Below are 25,439 nucleotides of genomic sequence, written 5' to 3'. Positions count from 1 at the left end.
CAGGCTAATCACGCTTTCGGACATCTAATTGGTTTAACTGCCTGAAAACCCAACCATTTCGAAGCGGAAAAATTCAGGAGGGCGCATTGTTAACCTAAAGTGCGTTGAGGCGAACGCCTAAAGCGCGGTGTTGCTGCTTGTGTCACTGACGTGTGGTCAAAATGTTAAGCTTCGCCTCTAAGAGTGCAACGCGACAGCGTGCCAGGGAGTCCACAGAACGCCATCGCCCGTTCGGCTGTACGCCTTGCGCGTCGGTAAATTGGTTTTTGAGGAGAGGAAATGTATCTGTCTCGCATACCTCGGTGTGGTGGGGGTGAACTCATTTATTACGCCCAAAAACAGGAAACCAGTCCAAGGACCGGTTGCGCTGGCTTATAGTTGGTTGTCGGGGATCCCTTGGAATGTCGCGGCCTCCACCGCGGGCTGGGTAAGCCGGCGTTGGTCTACTGGCTCGGAAGTGCGCAGGAGAGACTCCCACGTCTCTGGGGCGTTTGAGTTGTTTGTGTGGTGGTGTGTACAAGTCCACGCCATGTGTATGAGAGTGGCCGGAGTTGAGCAGTGTTTGCTCATGGGGTCTATCTGTTGCGGAAAGATACTGCTGTACAAGCGGGTGTTTGGAAAACTGCCAGTTTAACGGCTTCGCGTCTTGTTAGATCACGGTGTGCGGAAGGATAGAAACATCTTTCGAGCCGGTAGTGCTGGAGTATGTCCGTGTGAGTGGTGAGTAGAGAAGCGTGTGAGATATTAGTGTCAGAGGAAGCAGGGAGGCTGATCATACACTCGGCTTGGCAGCTCATATCTCGGGCGAGTGTGCGCGCCTGGGCGCTTCCGCTGAGGGACTCGTGGGTGGTGGTGAAAATTTTAGTTGGTGCAATAGAGTTTGGGAGCCACAGAGTGGCCACGCTTCATGGTCGGCGTCCCTAGCCCGGGACACCGCATGACAATGCCCCGTCTCTCACCCGTTTCACCAGAGCCCTTTGGGACTCAAGCGAGGAGCAGTTGAGGAGGGCAGTCTCCCATGCCTCTCTGGAAGGGGTAGGGGAAGGAGGGAGGTGGGAATTTCTAGTACATGCCCACACCATGTGGAAGATATCACAGGTCTCCCCACAGTGCGGGCATCGCCCATCCGTGTTAGGATCGTAATGTTTTATGATTGCAGGACAGAGTAGAGTGCCTGTCTGCAGGCGCCTTAAAGTTCGCTCCTCCGTCTTACTCAGGCCCTTTGTAGGTGCCGGGAAAAGGCGGTGGTTGTCGCTATAATGCGTTATTATTTCCCTGAATCGCAGGAGCGGCTGGTTAGTTTCCGAGCCAGAAGAGCTGGGATGAGGAGCCCAGTAAGCAAGCGCTCGAGCAGGCGCATCAGCGGCCTCGTTACCTTGTAAGCCCTGGTGGACAGGAGCCCAAATGATTCTTTTCGGTGTTGGATCAGTAGCAGACCATCTTAGAATACAAGCAGCTAAGGGGGAGATCTCTCCTGTCAAGGAATGATCACATGCTTTTCGGGAGTCCGTGATGATGATTCTCGAAATGGCGTGGGCGGCAGCAACGCTATCGCTACTTCCTCACCTCGCAATGAATTCGGGGCTCGAAAGGAGAGTCCATCACGTGCATTTCCTGGTGAACGACAGAGGACGTGTAAAATACGTGGGCGATGGCCCTGCTACTTCTACATAATATACACCGGGTCGGGAGCCGTGCTGTCTCTCAAGAGCCCGAGCCCGCGCTTGTCGTCTGTTTTCGTGCATGTCGGTGTCCATGAGGAGTCAGCTAGTGGTGGAAGAGGGTGCAGTAGAAAGTAGAATTTGTAACGCCTGGCAAGAGATACAGCCAGCATCGTAGTTGCGGATAGCCTGTTGAGAATCACTAACGACGATTTTGGTATTAGGGTCGGCTAGCGCTAGCGCATTGGCAACCTCCTCTGCTGCTGTGACTGTTTCTGCATTGCGAATGCCGCAGGCTGTGTACCAGCTGAGGTGAGGGGCGATAGCTACCGCCACCGTCGCTGGCTTCGAGGGATGGTCAGAGGCGTCCGTATTCGTTGACGTACGGACGTCCGCTGAAGCGTTCCTCGAAATGACGTGCATGGTCGGCCCGTCTCTCGGCATGGTGTTCCGGGTGCATCCGTTCGCGAATGGGCGGGATGCGGAGATTTAGGCGATATTTCGGGATAAGTTCAGCATAACTTGGGGCTGCTCTCCGCGGGGAGATCCCAACTTCCTGCAGTATCGCTCGGCCAGCGTGTGTGAGTGAGAGCCGCTCGTATTGGGCAGTGAGGGTTGCTTCGATAAGTTCGCTCACGGCATTGAAGATTCCGAGAGCCATGGGCTTATGGGTAGCTGTGGACATGGGAAGATCCAGGGCCGTCTTGTACGCTTTTCGGAGTGACACTCTAACCGTTCGTTTTCGGCACGAGTGAGACGTATGTAGGGTGCAGAGTAGGTGATGCGGGAGCAGATGAAGGCTTGAACGAGGCGCAGAGGGTTGGACTTTTGTATACCACGATGCTTGTTGGAAACTCGCTTAAGGAGGCGTCCGATCTGTACCACCGACTCGTCGATAGGTTGGAGCATCTTGGTTCCATTCGACACTGGTTCAATTCCCGAACTCGCCAAATTTCCTACTAGGTTTTATTTATTTATTTATTTTACTTCGAGTATCACTATAAAATTTCTTTAAATGGTTGCATGGTTACCAGTGAAAGCACAATTGGCCCCGTTTGAAATTTGCGCACTGTGACGTCACGATTATTTCGACCAATTGGAAAACGTGACATTTCTGCCGACAACTCCGGCTTACAGCGATGAGGCATTAAAGGCTTCCGCCTTAAAAGCTCCACTTGTATCAAGCACTGGTGAATGTCAAATGACGCTTGGATTTGACTTCTAACTAGAGGCTCGTCGCAGGTGCAGATGTGACGTCATACCACGTGACTTGTAGCAGCTATTACCACTCATTTTGCTGCTGAGCCGACCGCTCGCTCTTGCCAGTTGTGTCGCGCGACTGACAACGTGATTCGCTCTTGCTGAATAAAGGCCAACGCTCACCGCCTAGACACCGCAGACATAGAGAAAGGGACTCATAGAGAGCGGACACTGAGAGAAATCTGACCCCAGGAACTGCGTCACAAATTAGTTGGTAACCCGTCTTTTTAGTGGCGCCACGAGCGCTAGCGCGCACGCGCGGGTGACCGGCGACGGAGCAGACGGGCACACAAGGCAGGCATACCGTAACGAAGCCATGAGACGGTCGTCTACGTGGCTGCGCTTGTGAGCGTGCGAGGTATGTCTTAGCGCCCAGAATCTGTGTTTTTCCCTCTTTCTTCGTCTTCGACGCGAAACTCGTGCGGTCTGACGACGGCAAGGTTAGAAAGTTTTTTTTTTTTTTCGCACATCCACTATGCATTTCAACTTGTCTCCGCTGACAACGCCGGCCGGTGCCTTGAATTACGCAGTTCGTAAAAAGGCGCGCACGCTTCTTGTCCTGCCTGCTGTCCTGGAGCGGTTGCTGTGGTTCTTTTTTTTTATTATTCAAGAAGTCTGTCATGCGGCAGAATTTAAGAAAGGGGGAGTGGAATGTAGGATATACAAAGTTAAAAAAGGGAGTAGAGACCACTTTTGGCGAGGTAGTCGCATAGGCTGTTGGTGAACTGATTGCTCACAGTCCAGTTCACATAGTCACCGCCGCGGTTCCACCGCAGGGCCACCTCCCCGAGGAGCTGTTTTCTATTAGGGGCCCTCGTTGGTCAAGTCCACAACAGGTGCCGCAAATCACAAATGTCCGGAGCAGCGGAGGGCACCTGTCAGTTGCTGGCAAATCTTTATCACGCCACTGATGACGGGCAGATGGGGTCACAGCCGCCCCTGCCCGAAACTCGTACACTTATAGCTCCTCCTGCCGAGTAAGACTACGGGGGAGAGGGTGCGAACACGGAGGAATTAGACCGCGTGTTCGCTGGCCCAGAGCTTGTGAATCGTAGCCATGAGACAGGAACGGATCTTGTGAAAGAAGGGAAGGTGGCGGATCGTCTGATGTGTCAAGCTCTGTCATAGGATCCGCTTGAATGTTATGTGCATGGCCGTCAATTCAGCGTATGCGCACAGGTCATGGGTACTTTGCACAGAGGAGATGAACTGATTGTGTAATCTGGAATGTGCGTCGAAAAGCCTTGATCTATTTATGGGAGGCGATGGAGTCGGTGTAAAAAATAAGCTGTGGTTTAGCTCTGGTTAAACCTGAAGGATTTCGGAAGCAACAACTGCGCGTAGATATATATTGTTGCGTGAGCTACATTAGAGAGTTTTAGCTGAGCGTTTTTACGGCCAGCGGAGCGGAGCGGACGAGCGGATACACCAGCGGAGCGTCGAGCGAGAAAAGACTTTTAGCTCGGCGGGTCCGGAACCCGCCCGAGCGGAAAAGGTCGGCGCGCTCTGTTGCGCCATCTCGTGGTCAGAATTGGAGCTAGCGTAATATGAATACGCGTCGCGCTTGTTTTTATTATGCTATAACTGCGGAATAAATGTAATTTTCTTTTGTTTTCTCTATATTAGTTTAAAATAGGGGTGTTTTGGATGCAGTAGAGGAATATTTGTGTTAGAAAAATGTTTGCGACTGCGACGCTACGAAAATGAAGCCAAGTGCTAACCGCCAGGTCAGTTCTTTCGCGCGCTTTTTTAGTTGCTTCTGCTCTGCTTATATCCGTTTCCAAGATGCCGAAAAGCATTATGCAAGATCCGCTACTCCTGTCGAGACTTAAATGGTCCGAGATAGAAGATTTGTTGTGCCTGGAAGTGTTTGGACAGACGCGCCGTGACCCACTTTCCGTACGTGGACTTCTCAACATTGACGCGATGGACAGTGGTGTTTTCAGGACCTATTTTCGTTTTGAAAAGGATGATGTGCGGCGACTAAGGGTGGCCTTGCGCATCCCCGAACACGTGGTAACCCCGCAGAGGGTTTCAGTACCTGGCGACGAGGCTCTGTGCATAACGCTTAGACGGCTGGCTTATCCAAACCGGTTAATGGATCTCGAGGACCTTTTCGGGCGGCACAGTTCGACGATGTCCTCCTTGGCAAATCAAGTTCTCCGGCACATCGACGAATGTTTCTTTCACTTGCTGGATGACGTAAATAATCACAGCTGGCTCAACATCGACACACTGGAGAAATTCTCGCAGGTAAGTGGCTAATACATCATAATTAGGTTTGAAACCTACTCAGGCTAGGAAAAACGGCCGCCTTGGCCGAGATTTGATCCCGATCCTCAGGCACACTAGTCGAGCGCCCTAACCACTGCGCCAGCACGGCGGGGCTGTACATCATAACTAGGATCACAGATCAATTTGTAGAAATTTTGAACCCACTTGTTTGTTCTTTCAGGCCATTCATTCCAAAGGAGCCCCTCTGACGAACTGCTGGGCTTTCATCGATGGCACAGCACGGGCAATTTGCCGACCCTCAAGGGACCAAAAACTTTATTTCAGCGGCCACAAACGATTCCATGCCCTGAAGTATCAAGCCATAATGTGCCCCAATGGAATCATTTGCCAATTGGATGGGTCATATCCCGGCAGTAAACATGATGCTGGTGAGTGAATAACCAACTTCAGCAAAAACAAATGAGCCCAGCTGTCCTAACCAAGTGCTGCTGACTCATATAATACTTTTTTTTTGCTCTTTCAGGTAACTTTGGGATCAGCAAAGTGTACTCTAAACTGGAAAAGCTTGTTCAAGGGCATGATTACTGCATTTATGGAGACCCTGCCTACCCACTGCGGCCCCTTCTGCTCAAGCCCTATGGCGGTGCATCCTTGACTCCGGAGCAGTGCGAATTTAATAAGGCTATGAGTAGTGTGAGGCAGGCCGTGGAGTGGGGTTTCGGTAAAATTGCAGGGCTGTTTGCTTTTGTAGACTTTAAGAAGAACCAAAAGATGTACCTCCAGAACTTGCCCCGAATCTACAAAGCGAGTGCTCTTCTTGCAAACTGCCATACCTGTTTATACAGTGCCCAGGTATCGCAATATTTCGGACTTGATCCACCAGATCTTGAAGCTTACCTCACTCCTCTGTAGTTCTAGCAAACCAGACATATTCCGAAATCTGAGCTTTTGCAAAACCTTATCCTAAAATACAGTCTAAACGCAAACACTTAGCACAGGAGTCACGTATTTTTATTCAAAAAGTGAAAAATTGCTTGGCTTTGCGCGTTGATCATTTTCTGAAGGCTTTCAAGTAGTTTTTCATGCTCTCTTTCATGGCGAGAGACTTCAAGCTGGTGTTTTTTTTCTTCTAAATCCAGCTTCCGCTCCTCAAGAGCGAGTCGCCGTGCCTCATTTTCCACTTTTGCATTTTCAATTTTCATCTTTTCTTTCTCAATTTCCATCTCCTTCAGGCGTATTTCATATTCGCGCGTCTCACGCATGGTCAGCAGCTGGAGGCCCATATGTTGCAGTCCTCTGCCTCCTGCAAAGACAGGCACAGAAGGCTATTTTTAAATTTAATTCATACCTCTGCGACAACCTTTGTGAAACTGGACTTTACTGCTTCTTTTAACTTTCTATCTCCTGAATTCCATTCCCCCTTTCTCAGCTTATGCCTTGTGAAAAACTTCTCGAATAAAAAAAATAATTCATGTAAGAGCATCTACTAAAGCACAAAAGTCAGCATTGCATTTTTCCACAAAACATAATGAATTGGCATTCCACAACTGAAGCTGACTGATTTTTATGAAATCAGTGTTGAAGTACTAATTTGCACACAAATGGAAAAAAGAAACCATAGCAAGAAGAGTAGAACATTTAGAAATCTCTTTTTTTTTTCTTTTTTCATTATGACTTTTCAGCTATGACTGGATGTTGTTATGCTGTAATTGCCTTGCAATCATGTTCCGAATGTGTATAGCTCTTTTAATGTGTATCTGCAAGTGTTGACATGTCGCTATGCAACATCTAATTCTCTGTTGTTAGCCAATATATAAGCCATGGGCCAAACTTTGTCTTATCTTGTTTTATAAAAAATTGTGTAAGGGGTTGCACCTTTTCTTAGGTGTTCTGTCATCACCTTTACCCCAGTCACCTCTTTGTCTGTGTCTGAAAATATGAGAAAAGAAAGAAAGAACAGAGTTTCTCTTGAAATGTCTCTTCAGTGCTAAATGCATAAACACTAAAGGCGGCTTTAAAGCTTGTGTTTTTAGCTCTGTGCACGTCATTCTATCTTGCAGAGTTCAGAAAAAATGTCTCTGGATGTGTGAGCAAACTATATGGTTGCTTCCTTACTATCCACCAAGACAAGACTACATTTGTGCCGAGGAAAAAGAAACTAATGCCAGTAATCTGTGGTACTGGAATTATTGTAGTTGTTGAACAATGTGCAGGCAATGTGTATAAATTTCCTTGTTAGCTATCCAGAGGTTTTTGACACTGACTACGCATGTGAATGCATAAACATTTCTTGAAATCTCGCCTGTAGTAATGAGAGGCAGGAGTTGTCGCCTAGCTGCAGGCTGGCGCTCTCCTCCTTGGTCCGTTCCATTTGTGGGCTGGGGCTGCGTTCGCCCGGCGGGGATGTGTTGCTGCTCTTGACTAACATTTGCAGAGTGCTGGTTATGCACTTGTCCCTGCACATGTTGCTCATAGCGGTCGCCACCACCACCAGCAGCTGCAGCAGCCGAGGTCTCTGGAGGATCCGGCTCGTACATATTGAGGAGCAGCTGAGCAGCCGGGGATTGTGGTTCTAACGTGTAAAGAAAGGTAGACACAAAAATGTAGCAGCCTTCCTAGGAGCCGCTTTTCATTCGCACAGATAAGTAATGTATATCGTCTGTTAATTCTTACAAACCTCAGTATTTGCATAATTAGTTGAGCCCACATTAAAATCAGCGTTATTATGGTTGCCAATCGTCGCCCTTCGCTCTGCGAACTCCTGACGCTGTGGTTTACTTTCAGTTATTAAGCATGCTAAGTTCCCTCTAAAGGAACCCACGGAACTAAATTACTTATCGGGCTTAAGTCCTTAGGAGTCACCATACAAATCATGCGGTAACCGAAACCCGAAACGATGCGCAGCGCCTTTTCTTAGGCGGTGGGCTTGCTTTGTTATAAAGTAAGCGAAGCCACTTTCCACAACCACAGTACGGCAGCCCGCAATCGTGTTTCACGCTTTATAACATGTGAGTACGGCTTTTCATTCCTGCTGCTGCTTCATCGAGAAATGTATTTTTTTTTATCATTCATCCGAGGCCGGCCGCGCGGCACTGACGATGATCGACTCGGTTTTGAAAGACTGCATAAGCTTTCTCTCATTTCGCGTCAATTGCCTTTTCTGTTTGTGCCGTTTTATTTACGAGCCATTCTAGACAGCACGCAAACTGAAAAAATCAACGCAGTTTGATTTGCCAATTTTTGCGCGGGTTATTTTTGGAGGCTCGCAGCCAAAGCAAAAAAACAGTAAGGACATCCACAGTAATGATGAGTGAAGTGAGCCCTAAAGACTTTCAGTATGAAAAGCTCAGGCACTCGACTGCTCTGACGAATCGAACGTATTTACAGTGCATAGAATACCCGCAACAATTACCACTCATAAGCGTTTTTATATTTCAGCAGAGAAAATCAAAACCTAGAACATGCAAGGTTAGACACACACATGGTAAGACTTACCATGCGTTGATTCAATTTCGCAACTTCGGTCGGCAGCCACGCTAGGATTACTGCTGCAGCCAGTCGTTTCCTGCACCAAAGTCGCACCTTCCCGTGGACCCGTTAGGGACACGGAAACTGAACACTCAGCTGTTGCGGGCCGTTTTCTGTTCATAATGCCCCCACTTCTTGGGGCTATCCTCGGCTCATAATTGATTGTCCGAACGTAGTCGGAGAGGTCTTGGAGTATCTGCTCTTTCTCCGCGTATTGCTCTTCAGTACCAGACCTGAATAATGTGAAAACAGCATGCACGTTAATTAACGACTGCCTATCAGTGTGCCCGGCATTTAGTTGTGCAGAAATAAAACTCACTTTTTCAGGTTCTTGGCGTCCTGCTGTCGCCAGTATCCGATTAGTAAATCCACGCGGTCTTTTGCTCCACGCAGAGTAAGTTCGCGGCCCACCGCGTGCTTCACGATGCGCACAACTTCGATCCACTTATGGTCATCTCCAAACGGCCTGGTCGCTGCCACCTCCCGCAAAAGACACAAGTCTTCCTCAGTTGTGAAACATCTCCGCGCTTTCTTAGCTTGTAAACGGGCCTGAGCTGTGGTCGCCGTCGACAACGCAGCAGCGCCGGTGCTTGTGTTGACGGCTGCCATCTTGATTACCCATACACGCCCGCGCGCTCTTACGCACGCTCGCGCGCTGCCCATCGCTCCGCTGGAGAGGGCTTCCCAGCGGGCGTAAGCTTCGCTCCGTAAAAACGCTGGCCGGCCCAGCGATGTGCGCATGCGCAGTGGCGTCCGCGCTCGTCCGCTCCGCTCCGCTGGCCGTAAAAACGCTCAGCTAAAACTCTCTATTGCCCACAGTCTCGCCGTTTCGCGTGCTCTTGCACGACCATACTGTGCATGTACGAGGAGCAAGTGACGTCACTACGCACACCTAGCATGCCGGCGGCCCCGGCACGCTAGCTGTGCGCTGCTACAGAGCATCGAAGAGGAGAGAGAGAGAGGCGATGGAAAGCGCGCGGCAGCGGCGTCGGCCTCTGCACGCTAGCTTATGTGCCGCTACTGCGCATGCGCAACTGGCGAGCGCGGCGGCGGTACCTCTGAGTCACCCGCGCAGCGACGGCGGAGGCGCGGCAGCTGTGCGCCGTGTGACGTCACTGCTCCTCGTGCATGCGCAGTATGGCCTTTCCTCGTCTCCGCGAAATCGCTCAGCGACTAGCGTAGTGTTGCTGTCGCAACAAAGTGAACTGCATTGAATGTGAGAACGAGCGAAAGGGAAGCAATGGCATTGTAAATGGCTTGAAGCTCCAATGCAGGGGGATGCACGTGATCGCGGTGTATGTCGCGCGAGAGTTGAGATGCGGATGGGAGGGGCTATACGCAGCAGGAACCCCCCCCCCCCCCCCCCCCCTCTGCAGTACGTGATGCATCGGTGTACAATATGTCGCCTTCAGGCAGATACGCGGCTGATACCGACGGGGAAACAGTGGGGCGATTATCTGTGAGCTGACAGTACGACCACGGAGGGAGCGTCTTTGAGCGATGAAATTGCAGATACTGCTTGCGAGTTCTGTTTGCCCCCCGCTGGTCGATGAGTTCACTCAGAGTATTAAGATGGGCGATCTTCTGAAGCATGTGTATCGGTCTTAAGCGGAGAAAATAGGTTATGGCGCGCATAGCCTCACATAAGATTGTAATCGGTTGCTATTGGCAGACATCTGTAGCCGTGCTTACAGTAAACGTTAGAAAACTATTGAAACTCAATATTGTCACGTTGTAGTGACGGCAACCCAGCGGTCAGGAAGACACCAGAAATACTTGCAAACGAATGTCTTTATTTGGGCTGACTTGCGCCCGCAAAAGAACTGAATCACTCGGTGGCGGCGGAAGCAACAAGCGTGCTCGTCAATCGTCGAACTACGAATGCCCGCTGCTCGCGGCATCGTTCAATTTAAAGCCGGCAACGAAACTTCGAGACAACAGGTCGAGATCATCTAGAGTAATCTAGAAATAAGTAGATGCAGCTGTTCATGGCTGTGAACAATGGAGATTAGTCCGGTCGCTTCTCGCGTCACGAACAAAAATGATAACACCCCTTTTCTGCGGCGTTGCGCGAACGAACGGACGCTACAATGATACGTGGCAATGTGATAATGCGCGTTATTGGCGTTATTAGACAGATGGTAGGCGTGATAGAAATAGGACAAAGGGCCGATAGAGATACTAGAGGCTCACCTGACTTGGGTATTTGGGCCAGAATAGATTGCTTCCACTCTTGAGGCATGACGCCAGAATGCCACACTTGGTTGAAATTATCATGTAGTGTTTGCAAAGCAGTCCCTTCCAAGTTACGGAATAAAGAGTTAGGCATGCCGTCGTGCCTGGGAGAAGTGATAGTTTTGAGGCATTTAATGGAGCCCAGCAATTCTGCAATGGTTAGGTAGGCATTCTCAACGGAGGACTTTGTAACCGATAAGTCAGAAGCAGATGTAAAGGTGCAGTCGTGTTCTGGAAAAAACTTACGGGCCGCTTGTGGTACAAATGTGTCCTCATCCTCATTCAGAGCGAGGAAAATGCTTTCTGTGTGATCTGCAACCTGAGAAGGGAGCTCGATGGCGTGAAACACTCTCCAATGATGTCGACTGCCCTGCGCAGAGGACAGGCGGGCACACCATGCAGCCAAGCGTTGCCTGCTTCCGCCTCACGGTTCGCGTTTATAGTTTTTTCGTTACTTCTCCCTGCTGACTCAGATCTCTCCTCCTACATTGCCCTGAACGAGATTTGCAGCTATGCGCTGTGTAGAGGCGGCATAGGAACGAGCACATTTTGCCTAACACTGTCTTTGGCTGTCTCCTGGCATTCGAAGCACTAATTCATAAAAAGTACATCAACGTTTGCTTAGTGTCTTCTGTTACAAGACGTTATAGTTAAATCCGCGAGCGAGCACAACGCTTACTGTCCTTGAAAACATTGCGAATGTGTCAGCGGGTTCTTCAAGACTGCGCAGAATGCTTAGATACGAACGGTCGTTCCATTTTGTTAAGTCAGATCCCAAATATCCCAGATTTTACATTGCAGTACGCCTGGATACGGGCGTTTTATTTAGTAATAAGAGCGTCTTTTATGGTTCCTCTAGTGAAGGAAACACTTTCGCACTGGTATGTGGCATGTGGGGTTTCCCGCACCGTGGAGGGACACCGTCGTGCAGGGCTGCGGAAAAACTTAAACCACCTCATACTCTTCAGCGCGCACTGGCATCGCACAGCGCACAAGAGGAGCTGTGATTTTATTTTAAATATTCTGTGTTGTGTACTATTCTACCATACTTAGTGCACTGCAGGTTGAATAGAAAATTTAACCTTGCTGTCTGTAGTATGCAATAGAGAACATTTATCTTACTTTGTAATCAGGTGTATTGCTCATCTTCTTTGTAATATTGTGCCATCTTCACGGTGCTTTGTTTAGTAAAGATACTTTATATGTTTCGTCTGTACTTCGCATTGAAGTTACATGACTAATTAATTTCGCACGATGCTTTGCTATTTTCATGAGTTCTGTATGTTGCCATGTAAATGGCTCCGGGAATAGTAAAGCTACTCTTGAAGTAGTGCCCAGGGGCCGTCTTCTCTCTTAGAGTAACGAAGAATGTGTGTGTTTGTGTGAACATAAAGACGTGCTACACCACACGATTACTATCACTCTAATGCAGTCGCATTAGGAACTGCGGCTTTTGGTGTTCTGAGGATAATCGACCCGCTTGCGGCAAATGTACAGTAAAAGAAAGAACACAGGACAAGTGCATCGTCGCTTTACGTTCGCTGACTCAGTGTCTATTTTGTTGTTGTCTATTTCGCGCAGGCCATTCTGCGGCTTGCTGAAAATTCAGAAGCTACCACGGCAACATGTTGGCCTTAATTTTAAGCAGTGCAATGTTGCCAGTCTTCATGCTAAATTGACGCCTTTCAATTGCAGTTTACCTAAAGAGTTCTGTTAGGTGATCTTGTTATCATCGCAAGGTGATAATCACACACACACACACACGCACGCACGCACGCACACACACACACACACACACGCACAAACACACACACACACACAGTTTATATTCTTTTAGAGGGATAAATCACGTTTGATGGAACCTATATCGAATTTCTTCATTGGCGAACAATTACAGGACGCGCTAGTAGGTATTAAAGCGAGTGGGATAAAGAGCAGCAAGAAATTCCTTAACGCTCACTTTCGAGAAGTCGAGGCTTTCGAATCGACAACAGGTGATGTCGCCTTGGCAGCCTTCCTAGTCTTGGCTCTGTGCTCACAGATGGACCCTGGAGCGTCCTGTCGCCCACTACCGCTTCTCTGAGGGTGCGACGAAGCGCCTTCCTGGCTCCGCCCAGTCGTGCCCGTGACGCAACCATGATGCTTGAGGCAGCTCGTCCTGATGCCGGCTTGCCCCTTCTTCGTGGATACTGCCCGCTGCTCATTGGACGCCTTGTGACGGGTCATGGTCGCCGTGATCAGAGGCTGCAGGAAAGCGTAATTATTGTTAGCCTTTGAAGAGATGGCACATACCCACACTGGGCGATCGGCCAAGAGTCGGGAGGCAGGGGTTGCTATTCACCTGTGCGTACTAAAGGCAAAAGAAAAGCACACGGGAGAGCAACACCGGGGGAGTCTACCACAAGGATATCTTCTTCTTCTTCTTCTTCTCCTCAGTAAACATGGCACATACCCACGCGGGGGGATTGGCCCAGGTACGGTGGTTGGTTGGTTGGCCTCAAATAAAATGGCACATACCCACTACGGGGGAGTGGCCAAGACACGTGCGGTGAACTGCTGGAAAGAGGAGCATTTTTAGAGGAAAAGGAGTAGTAATAGGGTATAGGCTGACAGGTTGGACGACGCAATGACAGGGGTCCGGTTAGCTGGGAGGTCGAAGACGAGACGATGGCTATATGTGCAAATTCGAATACAACGCAAGGAATGCTTTAATTTTGCACTATCTGAAAGATACAGAAATACAATAATAAATAAAAGAAATGTTAGGGAATCAGAATGATAAAAATAAATAGAAAATAAAAAGTTAATTAAAATTAGCAGGGGAGTGAGTCGCTGTGTTTCCAGAGGAAAATTTTGAACAGCACAGCGCGCACTCCTGTTGCTTCGTCCAAGCAAAGAAGCGCCAAAGGAAAGAACAACCGCAGTGGACACAGACAGACCCAGCTGGTGAAACAGAATTTTTTAAAAGGCGCCTCCTCAACGAAGAGAAGCGGCCGCACAACAGCAGGTAGGAATCCACCGTCTCAGGCTCGGCACAAAATGGGCACCGTGGAGAAACCGCCGCCAGACCAGATCTTTGGAGGTAGAAATTTAGCAGAGGTACTCGGCATCGCAAACGCGTGAAAGAGACCTCCAGTCTGCGCGAGCGCCAGTCTTTGCTACACCAAGGATGCACAGAAGCTGTTGATATTCGGGAGATGAAGTAAGCGCCGAGGCTGAAAATTCCTGAAATAATGTGTAACTGCGAAACCTCACCGCAGCTGTATGTGCGCAGGTTGGCAGGACTGCAATTATTGGGCCCCAGAGGAAGGCCCTTGCTAAGGAATCGGCAACCTCATTTAACTCAATGCCCATGTGCCCCGGTACCCAAAGCAACCGCACCAAATTTAGATGGAGCGGGATCAGCTGCTTAAAGAGGCGTAATACCCGAGACTCAGTGGGTGATGACAATGTAGAGAAAATACACACAGAGTCCGTAATAACCATTACTTGGGAAGCGGTAGGATCTAATTTACGTAAGGTTAAAATTGCTGCTAATAATTGGCCCAGGTAAATTGCAGTGAAAGAAGGAAGACGGAGAGAAAAAGGACCATCTCAATGTAGGGGAAAAAAGTGCCCAAACCTGCCTTTTCACGATCCTGCGAGGCATCGGTAGCAATGAGAATATGAGAATGAAAGGACCTTAATTAGTCATGCAAGAAACCATGAAGGAGTGGAAAGGGCTGTAGCTTTGCATTCGATGAGAAAACGTCATGAAATGGAATTTTGAATGAAGGAGAGTTGTTATACATTGGATGGATATCTGTGATGGATGGATGGAGGGAAAACTTTATTAAGCAATTGAGTTTGGACCGTGCAAGGCCTCAGGGCCACCGCGCAGCCCTCACATTACGCGCATGTGTCCAGGCCACGTAGAGCCATGGCACTGACATCCCGGTACACACAGCGAAGTTGCGTGTCCGGGTCCTGCGACGCAAGGAGGGCCTCCCATTCCTCCCATTTACCGATGGCGGGCTGTCCCTGCGGGGGAGGATCGGCAGCGCATCCGAAGAGGATGTGGTCCAGGGTGGCGTGCGATTCTCCGCAGAGAGTGCACTGTGGGGAAACATGGCGGAAGTAGGATAGACGCTGAGGGGTAGGAAGAGTTCGGGTCTGGAGTCGCCTCCAGAGGATTTGTTGGGAGTGGGATAAACGGGGGTGGGGAGGGGGATAGAGTCGACGGGCAAGGCGTGCTTGTTGAGTTAGTTCTGAGAACGTGTGTGCCTGCTCCCTCGAGAAATCCCGGCTGGGGTCACCATTTTTCCCGGCAAATAAGTCCCCGGGCTATGTTATCGGCGGCCTCATTTCCGGGATTGCCAGAGTGAGCCGGCACCCACACGAGCTCAATACGCCTATCGGGATTTAGGGTGCACATTCTCAATATCTACCACGCGGGGGGATGGATGCGTCCGCGGGCGAAGTTAAGAATGGCTGTTTTGGAATCGCTAAGTATATAAGCCGCATTGGTTTGGGCAATGGCTATTGCTATAGCTGCTTCCTCTGCTTCTTCCGGGGTACAAGGGGAGACTATGAAATGGGTAAATGGGGGGGCTGCTGGATGGTAAGCCACAGCTACTGAACGGTCTGGACCACACGCGGCGTCCATCAAGCGCACATCCTCTGAAGTGCCATATTCTTTATGCAGAGCTTTGGCTCGCGCGACTTGGCGGGATTGATGGTATTCAGGGTGGACATTCTTAGGAAAGGGTTTCAGGATAAGCGCGGTGTGTATGGCGCGAGGGAGAGAGGTGAAGTCTGTCTTGTGTGCCGGTATGCGAATTCCCACAGAATCCAGTATATATCGTCCGGTTTCCGTGCCAGCCAAACGAAGGTACTCATTCATTCATTTATTCATTCATTTATTGATACTGTCAGTCTTTCTCAGGCTATTACAGGAGTGGAAAACCTAATAAATTCACATTCAAAACAAGGTACAATTCACAACTGCGATATCGACACAAAAACAAAGGAAAAATCAACAGTAGACAAGAATAACGCATGCAAGTGCTGAGGCAAAACTATTACATTGTTGTACTACGGTCCAGGTAAGATTTTAGGCATTCTAGAAAGGCGTCGAGGGAGTTAATATTTACAATGGACTCTGCCAGCATGTTCCATTCTTTAATAACACGAGGAAAAAAACAGTACTTAAAACAATCGTTATAAGAACGCGGCACAGGAATATACATGGAATGGCGATGTCTTGATGTTTCATTAGGGTGTATTGTAAAATATGGTGATGTGTTGATATTCAAGTGACCATGGGTTAAAAGGTAAAGAAATTTCAGCCTATCTACCTTAGTGCGGTATTCTAAACTTTTAAGGTTTGCTAATTTACATAATTCGGTCGGTGAATCAGTTCGGCGATATTTATTGAAAATAAAACGGGAAGCAAGTTTCTGAACTTTCTCAATTTTTGTTAGACGCAGTGTAAGGATCCCAAAAAATTTTACCATATTCAATTACAGGTTTTACAAGGGTGTTATAAGTGAGTGTTTTTACATCGGGAGCTGCGTTACGGATTTTGCGTCTTAGTGCCCAAATTGTTTTGCGTGCCTTAGAGCATATATTATTTATGTGAGTATTCCAGTAAAGGTCAGAAGTGAAGGTTAAGCCGAGATACTTATGCTGATGTACTCTATTAACTGGTTTACCTGCAATGGAGTAAGGGTATATCATTATATTTTTCTTTCTAGTAACAGACATAATTACGGATTTGTCAGAGTTAAGCACCATCTGCCACTTAGCGCACCAATGTTCTATTGCATGGAGATTAGCGTTCAGTTCTTCTTGATCAGTTGGGGTCCTAATCGTTTTGTATACGACACAGTCATCAGCGAAAAGTCTGATTGGGACTGTGATAGCTTTTTTGAGGTCATTTATGAAGACTAAAAATAAAAGGGGGCCCAAGACACTTCCCTGTGGAACACCTGAAACCACAGGGGAAGAAGACGATTGAAAACCTTCGAGGTGTACAAACTGTTCACGGGAGGTGAGGTAGGAAGAAAACCAGTGTGTTATTTTGGAGTTCCTGAAAATAGCATTAATCTTTAGCAGCAACTTTGGATGGGATACCTTATCGAATGCTTTTCAAAAGTCCAAGAATAATATGTCAGTTTGACCTCGGCTGTTTATTCCCTCGGAAAGATCGTGTGTAGCGATGTTCATCTATAAGTTCTTGTATAGTGTTGTGCATTCCTAATTTGAAGAGCCTGTCCGTGCTAGTGCTCTTTGGTAGGTTTAGCGCTGCTTTGGCAGCCATGCAGATTAGAGCATTGATCTTGTCTTTATCCGCGGAGGAGAGGTTCAGGTAAGGAGTGGCGTAAAGAATGCGGCTAAGCACAAAGGCATGCAGCACCTTGAGATTGTCTGCTTCGTCTAGACCGGCTCGTGAATGTGAAAACCTTCTAAGAAGATGGATGACGGAGTAAGTGGACTGTTTTAGTGCTTTCACGGTAAGGTTGTTTTTCCCCGTGTCCTGTAAATGCAGGCCAAGAATGCGAAGGGTAGATGTTTGCGGTATGGGAGTGTCATGCAGGTAGATCGTGATGGGAGATGTAGGGACGCGCCGCGGGCGGATTATGAGAAGTGCTGACTTTGTGGGGGAGCATTCAAGCCCAATGTTTGCCGCGTGAGTAGCTATAGTTGTGGCGGCTTCCTGAAATGTCGATTCTATGTCGCCATCCGAGCCATATGTGGTCCAAACCGTTATATCATCCGCGTAAAGTGTGTGTCCTAAGTGCGGAATGCGGCTGAAAGCCTTAGCCAGGGGGATGAGGGTGAGGTTGAAGAGGAAGGGAGATAACACCGCCCCTTGCGGGGTACCAATGTTACCAAGCGTGAAGTGCCGGGTCTGTATATCATCTATATGCAGTGAGGCTGTGCGACCGTTTAAGAAGGCCCGGATATAGTTGTAGGTCTTAGGCCCCAACTGCAGCTCTTGGATGCCCTGCAGGATGGCCCTGTGCGTAACTTTGTCGAATGCTTTGGTGAGGTCGACTGCCAGGATTGCTCTGGCGTGATGCAACATGTCATTGAGGATAACGTGTGAAAGCTGGAGTAGGGCGTCCTGAGCCGAGAGGTGGGCTCGAAATCCTACCATAGTATAGGGATATAGTCCATGGGATTCCATGTGTTGCGTGAGACGGGTGAGGATGACATGCTCAAACAGTTTGACCAAGCACGAAGTCAGCGAAATGGGACGGAGGTTTTGGGCGTTAATGGGCTTATTTGGTTTTGGAATGAAAATTATGTTCCCGTGCTTCCATTCAGCAGGTAGCGCCCCCATTTGCCAGCACTCATTGAAGTAGTCGATGAGAAGGGAAATTGAACGGTCATCTAGATTTCTGAGCATGACATTTGTGATTTGGTCCTCTCCAGGGGTTGAGTTTCGGAGCTTGATAAGGGCTGCTCTGACTTTAACCTCCATAATGGGGGCGTCGAGGGAGGGTCGATCGGGGCCTACATAGTCGGGATATGATACAGCTTGGCCCACAGTGGTATAAGTTGATTGTAGTTGGCATAACAGTGCTTGATGATTTTGACGATTTTTATGGGTAAGTCTTTTGAGTGTAAGCCGAGTTTGCTTTTTAGCTTGAGTGGGGTCTATCATATGTCGCAAAAGATTCCAGGCCCTGGAGGAGGAGAGATTACCTCGTAATCCATCACATAATTTATGCCAGTTAGATTTACTGAGTGCGGCATTGTGCTCTTCTATTTGTTTCTGTAGTTGCGCTAATTTTAGCTTAAGTTTCCAGTTTTGCTTCTGGGTTTTCCAGCGTGTGAGGACACTGTTTTGAGCTTGGAGTAGGTGCGCTAAGCGACTGTCTGCAACAGGAGTCTCGGGGGTGGCGTCTAATGTTTGCGTGAATGCCTGGACATCCTGTTTCAGCTCTGTCATCCATGTGTGGAGGTTAAAAGGGGATTTTAATGTTTTGGCCTCTCTGTGCTTCCGAAGATTATCCCAACTGGTAATTCGGACATGGTAGTTTTTAGCTTTTTTGGCGAAAGCAAGCTGTATAGTAATGATATAATGATCACTGCCCAGGGCCTCATTTGAGTTCGTCCACACCGGTGTGGGAAGGTTGCGACCAAAAGTAAGATCTGGGCCTATGTCGGCAGTGACACTATTGCCGATTCTTGTAGGTGTGCTCAGATCATTATATATGGACAGGCTGTGCATCTGAAGGGTGTTTCGCAATTCCGCTCCTCTCTTGTTAATGCGTGTATACCCCCAGTCTACATGTGCGCAGTTGAAATCCCCTAATATAATAGCGGGTCCTTTCTGCAGCGTTGGAGGCGGCTTTAATTAGGGAGATTAAATCTGAGACGGGTTGCCTCGGAAGGAGGTAACAGTCGAGGATGAAGAGGGGATGAGATCTGTAAGTGGAGAGGATTAATTCTAGAAATGTGTGAGCTACCGGCGAGGTTAGTACATGACAAGTGTATGGTACAAAATGTTGGAGATACGTGGTAACGCTGGGGTTTGAGTGGTGTCAGAGGGCACCAGAGCATATCCTGGCAGCGATAAATTTGTGCCAGCATCCAGAAGTGCTACTATATCAGGGGTGTGGAGGAAGCAGAGAGGAGCTGCTGCAGGTCTTCTTTTTCTCCTTCACGCGTTCGCTGTATTGTCACCTGGGTGCCTTGCAAGCTGAAGAAAAGTATCAGTGCATGGTCAAATGTTTCGTGAAATCATCAAATGTTCCTTTAACTACGAAGTTTCTGTGGAAGCTGAGCAGCTTTCTTTTGTAGCCGCATGTCTGCCCTTGGAAGGATGACTATGAGCAATTTGCTCCCTTATTACAGATTTGCTCCACCTTTCTTGATGGAACAGCGCAAAACATCGGGACAAGAGACAAGCGCTGACTTACAACTGGTTTTTATTTCGAAGAAACATTGCTTCTTATACCTTCTTCACCCTCTCAAAAAGCACATGCGTCGCAACCATATCGTTCAAGCGTCCACAAAAAAGCATAAGACAAATAATCACAGATATTTATAATCACATTTTTAACATGTCAAATTCTTTCTTAGTCAAAGCAACAGACGGCGTGCTGACACAAGCGTCGCGCAGACTCGCTATCGAAGCTGCCTCGATTATTTCCCGGACTAACTGGTCTTTGTGATTAGCCAAAGCTTTGCATTTTTGGAAAACCGGTGCACAACTAGTTGAAGGGCAATCTCTGCAATGGATTCCCAGGTTCCTGCAAGCTTGCTCGAAATTATTTTTGTGTTCTAGCAGCCTTTCATTCATGCACCTGCCAGTCTGCCCAATGTACTGTTTACCGCAAGTCACTGGCAACGAATAAACAAGGCCTTCGGTGCACTCCACAAAGGGGGTTCGATGCTTTATCGTGCATCCCTGCTTCTTTTTGGTCGGATCGGAGTTGACTCGTCTGCACAGACTTTTGAGTTTATTAGGAGCAGTCATCACTACATTCACGCCAGATTTTCGACCTATGCCTTTCAGGCGATGGGAAATATTGTGAAGATACGGAATTGCTACTACCGGCCTCCTTTCTTTCTGTTTGCGTGCATCATCTTGCTGCTCGGGCCTAGCCTGCATCAGGAGCATCCGTCTCAAAAACGAATTTCGACCCGTATAGGTAGCATGACAATTTTTGTGCTGCCCAGACTAAGCATGCGCATTCCTTTCCTGAGGCACTGTAAGCTTCCTCCCGCAGCGTCAGTTTCCCGCTTGCGTACAGGATGGGATGCTCTTTATTGTGTTTCCCGACCTGACTCAATACAACACCCATCCCCCTATCACTAGCGTCGAACTGAGCTACAAACTCTTTAGTGTAGTCAGGCGTCCGTACTACGGGCCGTGAAGTGAGCACTTTTTTTAGCTCCTGAAAGGCGCTCTCTTTCGGCTCATCCCAAAAAACCTTTTCGGGCTCTCCCTTCCGCAGTGCATGTGTCAGTGCGCTTGCTCGTTGAGAATAGCGAGGAATGTACCTCTGATAATACCCAACCAGCCAAAGAAAAGAGCGGATGTCTTTCTTTGTCCGAGGCGTTGGAAAGTCAGCTATGGGCTTAATTTTTAGTTCTGAAGGCTGCCGCGTTCCTCGTCCTGCAATGTGTCCAAGGTAGGTCACTTGGGAACAACAAAAGCTACATTTCTCAGCCTTCAGTGTAAGGCCAGCGCCCCGCAACCTGACCAACACGCTCCACAGGTGCGAGATATGCTCCTCCCAGCTGTCAGAAAATATCGCTACATCGTCTAAGTATGGGACCGCATAGCTTTCCATGTCTTTAAGCACAATATCCATAAATTTCGAGAAGCTATACTTCGCGTTCTTGAGGCCAAAACTTAAAACGAGAGGTCTGAAAGTCCCAATCGCCGAAATGAAGGCGGCGTAGCGGCTCAGGACATGTGAGAGAGGGACCTGCCAATATCCCCTCACAAGATCCAACGTAGAGATGAACTGGGCCCCACTTACGCGCTCCACTCTCTCCTCAATATTAGGAATCGGATAGAGCTGGTCTCTGGTGATTCCATTCAGTTTTCTATAGTCCACGCATGGACGAGACTCTTTACCTGGTACTTCAACGAGGATCATGGGGGAAGTGTAATCACTTTCAGTTGGTTCGATGACCCCGATCTCAAGCATTCGCTTAATTTCTGCCTCCATGATCTGACGTTGACGTGGTGACATTCGATAAGGTTTTGACCGGATTGGTTCAGTGGAGGTAAGCTCAATATCATGAGTTATCAGGTCAGTTTTTCCTGGCCGACTGCTAAACATTCCCTTGAATTCACTTAAAAGTCCCTTAAGGTTATTTAGCTGCCCCTCTTTCAGCACATCGGTCCTCGCGGAACGCGCAAGAATCTCCTCGACGACACATTCCGCATCGCTGTCTTACCCTATCTCAGGTAGATCAGCCTGTACTTCGTCGGGCATGTTTAACATCATATTTACAACCTCCTCCATGCCTACATAAGGTTTCATCAAATTACAGTGATAGATGGTGACCTCATTTCTCTTTGCGGGCTTTTTCAGGGCGTAGTTGGTTTCCGACAGCCTGTGCTGAACTTCCACCGGCCCCTCCCACTGCACTTCCATCTTGTTTTTCCTGGATGGTCGCAAAATCATGACCTTATCGCCCTCCTGAAATATTCGTTGCCTTGCATTTCGGTCATAATATAGCTTTGCCCCCTGCTGCGCCGCTTTCAGGTTTTCTTCTACGAGAGCACGCGTAGAACTAAGTCGGTCGAGCAATTCCAACACGTAACTCACGACTGTTTGGCTTTCGCCCGTTCCCTCCCAGAATTCTCGCAAAATCCGGAGAGGAGAACGTAGGGCTCTCCCATACACAAGTTCAGCGGGTGTGAACCCGGTCGCCTCATGGGGAACTGTTCTAAGCGCGAACAGCGTTGCCGGCAAACAGCTCTCCCAGTCTGTATTCCGTTCATAGCACAACGCGCGCAGAACCCTTTTGAGCACGGAGTGCATTTTTTCGACACTGTTCGACTGGGGATGGTATACCGAACTGTGTATAAGCTTGATACCGCACCTATTTAAAAAGGTGGTCGTTAAGGCGCTGGTGAACACGGTTCCCTGGTCAGCCTGAATTTCCGCGGGAAAACCGATTCGTGCAAAGGTACTGAGCAAAGCGTCCACTATTTCGGAAGAGCTTTGTTCTTTGAGGGGGACTGCTTCGGGAAGTTTTGTTGCTGGACACAGCATAGTAAGGATATACTTGTATCGTGACTTCGTTTGGGGTAGGGGCCCTACCGTGTCGATTACTAACCGCCGAAATGGTTCACTGATCAGTGGAACCAATTTGAGTGGAGCTTTCCATTTGTCCCCTAGTTTTCCCGACTCGTTGACATGCGTCACACGACTTCACGTACTTCTCAACGTCTTTGAAGCACCCTGGCGAGTAGCACTCCATTAAAAGTCGCTCTTTCGTTTTTTTGATCCCCAAGTGTCCCGACCAGCTGTTTCCATGACACAAACTCAGAAGGTCAGCCCGGTATTTTTCGGGAATTACTAGCTGATCAAAAGTCCTGCCTTTGCGATCTCTGTAGTGCCTGTAAAGCAGTCCACCTTTCTCGAGTAACGTGATGTTACGCCTAGCCACGCCCTCTTCCGCGGTAGCATGCAGGGGCCCCAAACTAGGATCGCTCTTTTGCTCTGCCTTTAGCATCTTTTTTTTTATTTTTTTTATTCAAATACTCTAAAGGCCCTTTACAGGCATTACATAGGGGGTTAAAGAAAAACAGTAAAGCAATCGTATTACATAACACAGTGAAAAATATCACAAAGCATAAACAAACATGAGCTCAGATAAATAGGGAAGACAACAGGATAAATAAAGTATTTTAAAACACGCACACACGTGGACCACATTGTTCAAGACAATCTAAAAAGCAGCGAGGATTATGCGGAGTTTGCGTACACATTGAAAAGCTATTTAGTGGAGTGGCTTAAGAGGGCAGGCGTGCACGATAGTAAGGACAAGGTGGTCGAGTGCGTCTGCCTGTAACAGTCTTTTCGCAGCATCCCGCCGTCCGTAAAATTCTGGGTGCAGGACAAGGAAAAGGTGGAGACTGTTTAGCGAGCAGCTCAACTCGCAGACGAATTCTCGATACGGAGAAAGGCGAGTGCGGAGGAAGGGCAGTAGGAGAAAGGAAGTACCTCGAGAAAGTATTTTTCCTCAAGAAGGCCGGCTCTAAATGGAAACGCGGGGCAGGGTGCAACTCAAAGAAAGGTGGCCGAAAAGGCCCTGACGCTTCCAACAGCCGCTCAAGGCCGCGCGAAGTAGGGGACAATACCGACGCCCCGGCGGACTCTGTTTCCTGCGGTTCCCTTGGCGCTGCAGCTGCGCTTATGTTGCCCGATCTAGGGACAACCTCCTCCACTTGTTCAGCCATTAACCTTGGCTCCTCGATTTCAGGTTGTGCTCCGATTTCCGCCTCGCTCTGTCCCAGGTCCTGTATTAACTGAGCTGCGAGCTGGCGGGTTTTCGAGCGCGTTAGTGCCTGTACTCTTCCTTCTCCAAAGAGCTGTCCTCTCTCACGCAACAGTCGGTCAGACCGATTTGAGAACAGATAAGGATATTCCAGCGGAAGAGTACTTGAGACGGCTGCCTCCGTCACCAGTTTCCCAAGCGGACCTGAAATCTCAACCCTTGCCATAGGCAAGCAAACACTGTGCTCCTCCAACACCTGTTTAATCCACGTTACTTCTCCCGTGAAATCTTCAGGCGCAACATAGGATCGGTGCACTACATCCATCGTAGCCGCGCTATCCCTGAGCACCTTACATGGTTTGCCGTTTACCCCTAACTTATGAAGGTAGGGGCGAAGAAGTTCAAGGTTTTCATCGCTACTGTTTATGTAGGAAAACACCACTCGCGTGTTTCTACATCTCGCGCCGATATGCCCTGGTTCTTGGCAGTTGTAGCACCGCAACGGTTGCCTGGCCTCAAACTCCCTTTTCCGCGCCTTTTCTACCCCATCGTCCTTCGTTTGACTACAGCTCTTCTCCGGGGCCTTTTCGGCCACCTTTCTTTGAGTTGCACCCTGCCCCGCGTTTCCATTCAGAGCCGGCCTTCTTGAGGAAAAATACTTTCTCGAGGTACTTCCTTTTTCCTACTGCCCTTCCTCCGCACTCGCCTTTCTCCGTATCGAGAATTCGTCTGCGAGTTGAGCTGCTCGCTAAACAGTCTCTACCTTTTCCTTGTCCTGCACCCAGAATTTTACGGACGGCGGGATGCTGCGGAAAGACTGTTCCAGGCAGACGCACTCGACCACCTTGTCCTTACTATCGTGCACGCCTGCCCTCTTAAGCCACTCCACTAAATAGCTTTTCAATGTGTACGCAAACTCCGCATAATCCTCGCTGCTTTTTTTTGTTGCTTCCCTAAAGCGCTGCCGAAACGCCTCCTCTGAAAGGAGCTATTTCTTCAGTAGAGCCGATTTCACTTTTTCATAGCTTTCCGCATCCTGTTCGCTTAGCCTGGCGATCACATTAGCCGCCTCGCAAGGCAAAAGGCCTAGCAGGCGCTGTGACCACAAGTTCTCGGCGATTTTGCTCTTTTGGCAAGCCCTTTCATGGTTAACTAGGTACAGACCGATGTCTTCGCCCATTTTGTAGGGATACATCCAATTGTCTGTACGGTGAGACTACGCCCTGTTTAATCGATCAACAATGCCTGCTCCCCCATTTTGAGCTGCCAGACGCTGGCTTTCGATTTGGAGCTCCATCATTTTCAGCTGTCTCTGTTCTGCGGCTTCCTTTTCTTTTCTTTCATCCTCCGATTTCTTTTTTTCTGCGGCTTCCTTTTCGTTTTTTTCATCCTCTGATTTCTTTTTTCTCCTTGTTGCCTTTTTAACTCTTTTTTGACCATTTCTCACGCAATTTGGATATCTTCTTCGTCCGCCTCACAATTTTTGATTGTTTTTATGATTTCTACTTTCTTCATTCCTTCCTCCACTTCCAATCCCAACAGCAGCAGCTCGTCCTTGAC

The 25,439-nt window shown here is 48.6% G+C and overlaps 2 protein-coding genes across 2 annotated transcripts; one reads left to right on the top strand and one right to left on the bottom strand.

The window, feature by feature from the left end:
* Positions 1-4,706: 4,706 nt before the first annotated feature.
* Positions 4,707-6,994, top strand: LOC149325414 (uncharacterized). The gene is made up of 3 exons (XM_089563957.1): positions 4,707-5,174; positions 5,377-5,584; positions 5,680-6,994. The coding sequence occupies exons 1-3, from the start codon at positions 4,707-4,709 to the stop codon at positions 6,066-6,068; spliced, it is 1,065 nt and encodes a 354-aa protein (XP_089420083.1). The 3' UTR covers positions 6,069-6,994.
* LOC149325413 (uncharacterized) lies at positions 6,421-9,430 on the bottom strand. The gene is made up of 5 exons (XM_089564272.1): positions 9,004-9,430; positions 8,652-8,917; positions 7,459-7,728; positions 7,063-7,085; positions 6,421-6,459 (listed from the first exon to the last, which is right to left on the bottom strand). Exons 1-5 carry the CDS (start codon positions 9,423-9,425, stop codon positions 6,421-6,423), a joined length of 1,020 nt encoding a protein of 339 aa, XP_089420398.1. The 5' UTR covers positions 9,426-9,430.
* Between the last annotated feature and the right edge of the window lie 16,009 nt (positions 9,431-25,439).

Source organism: Amblyomma mixtum, chromosome 10 (genome assembly GCF_055824585.1).
Source record: "Amblyomma mixtum isolate Tamu chromosome 10, ASM5582458v1, whole genome shotgun sequence".
Classification (NCBI taxonomy): Eukaryota; Metazoa; Arthropoda; class Arachnida; order Ixodida; family Ixodidae; genus Amblyomma; species Amblyomma mixtum.
Note: the sequence above shows the minus strand (reverse complement) of the source record. Positions and strands in the feature narration are given on the sequence as shown.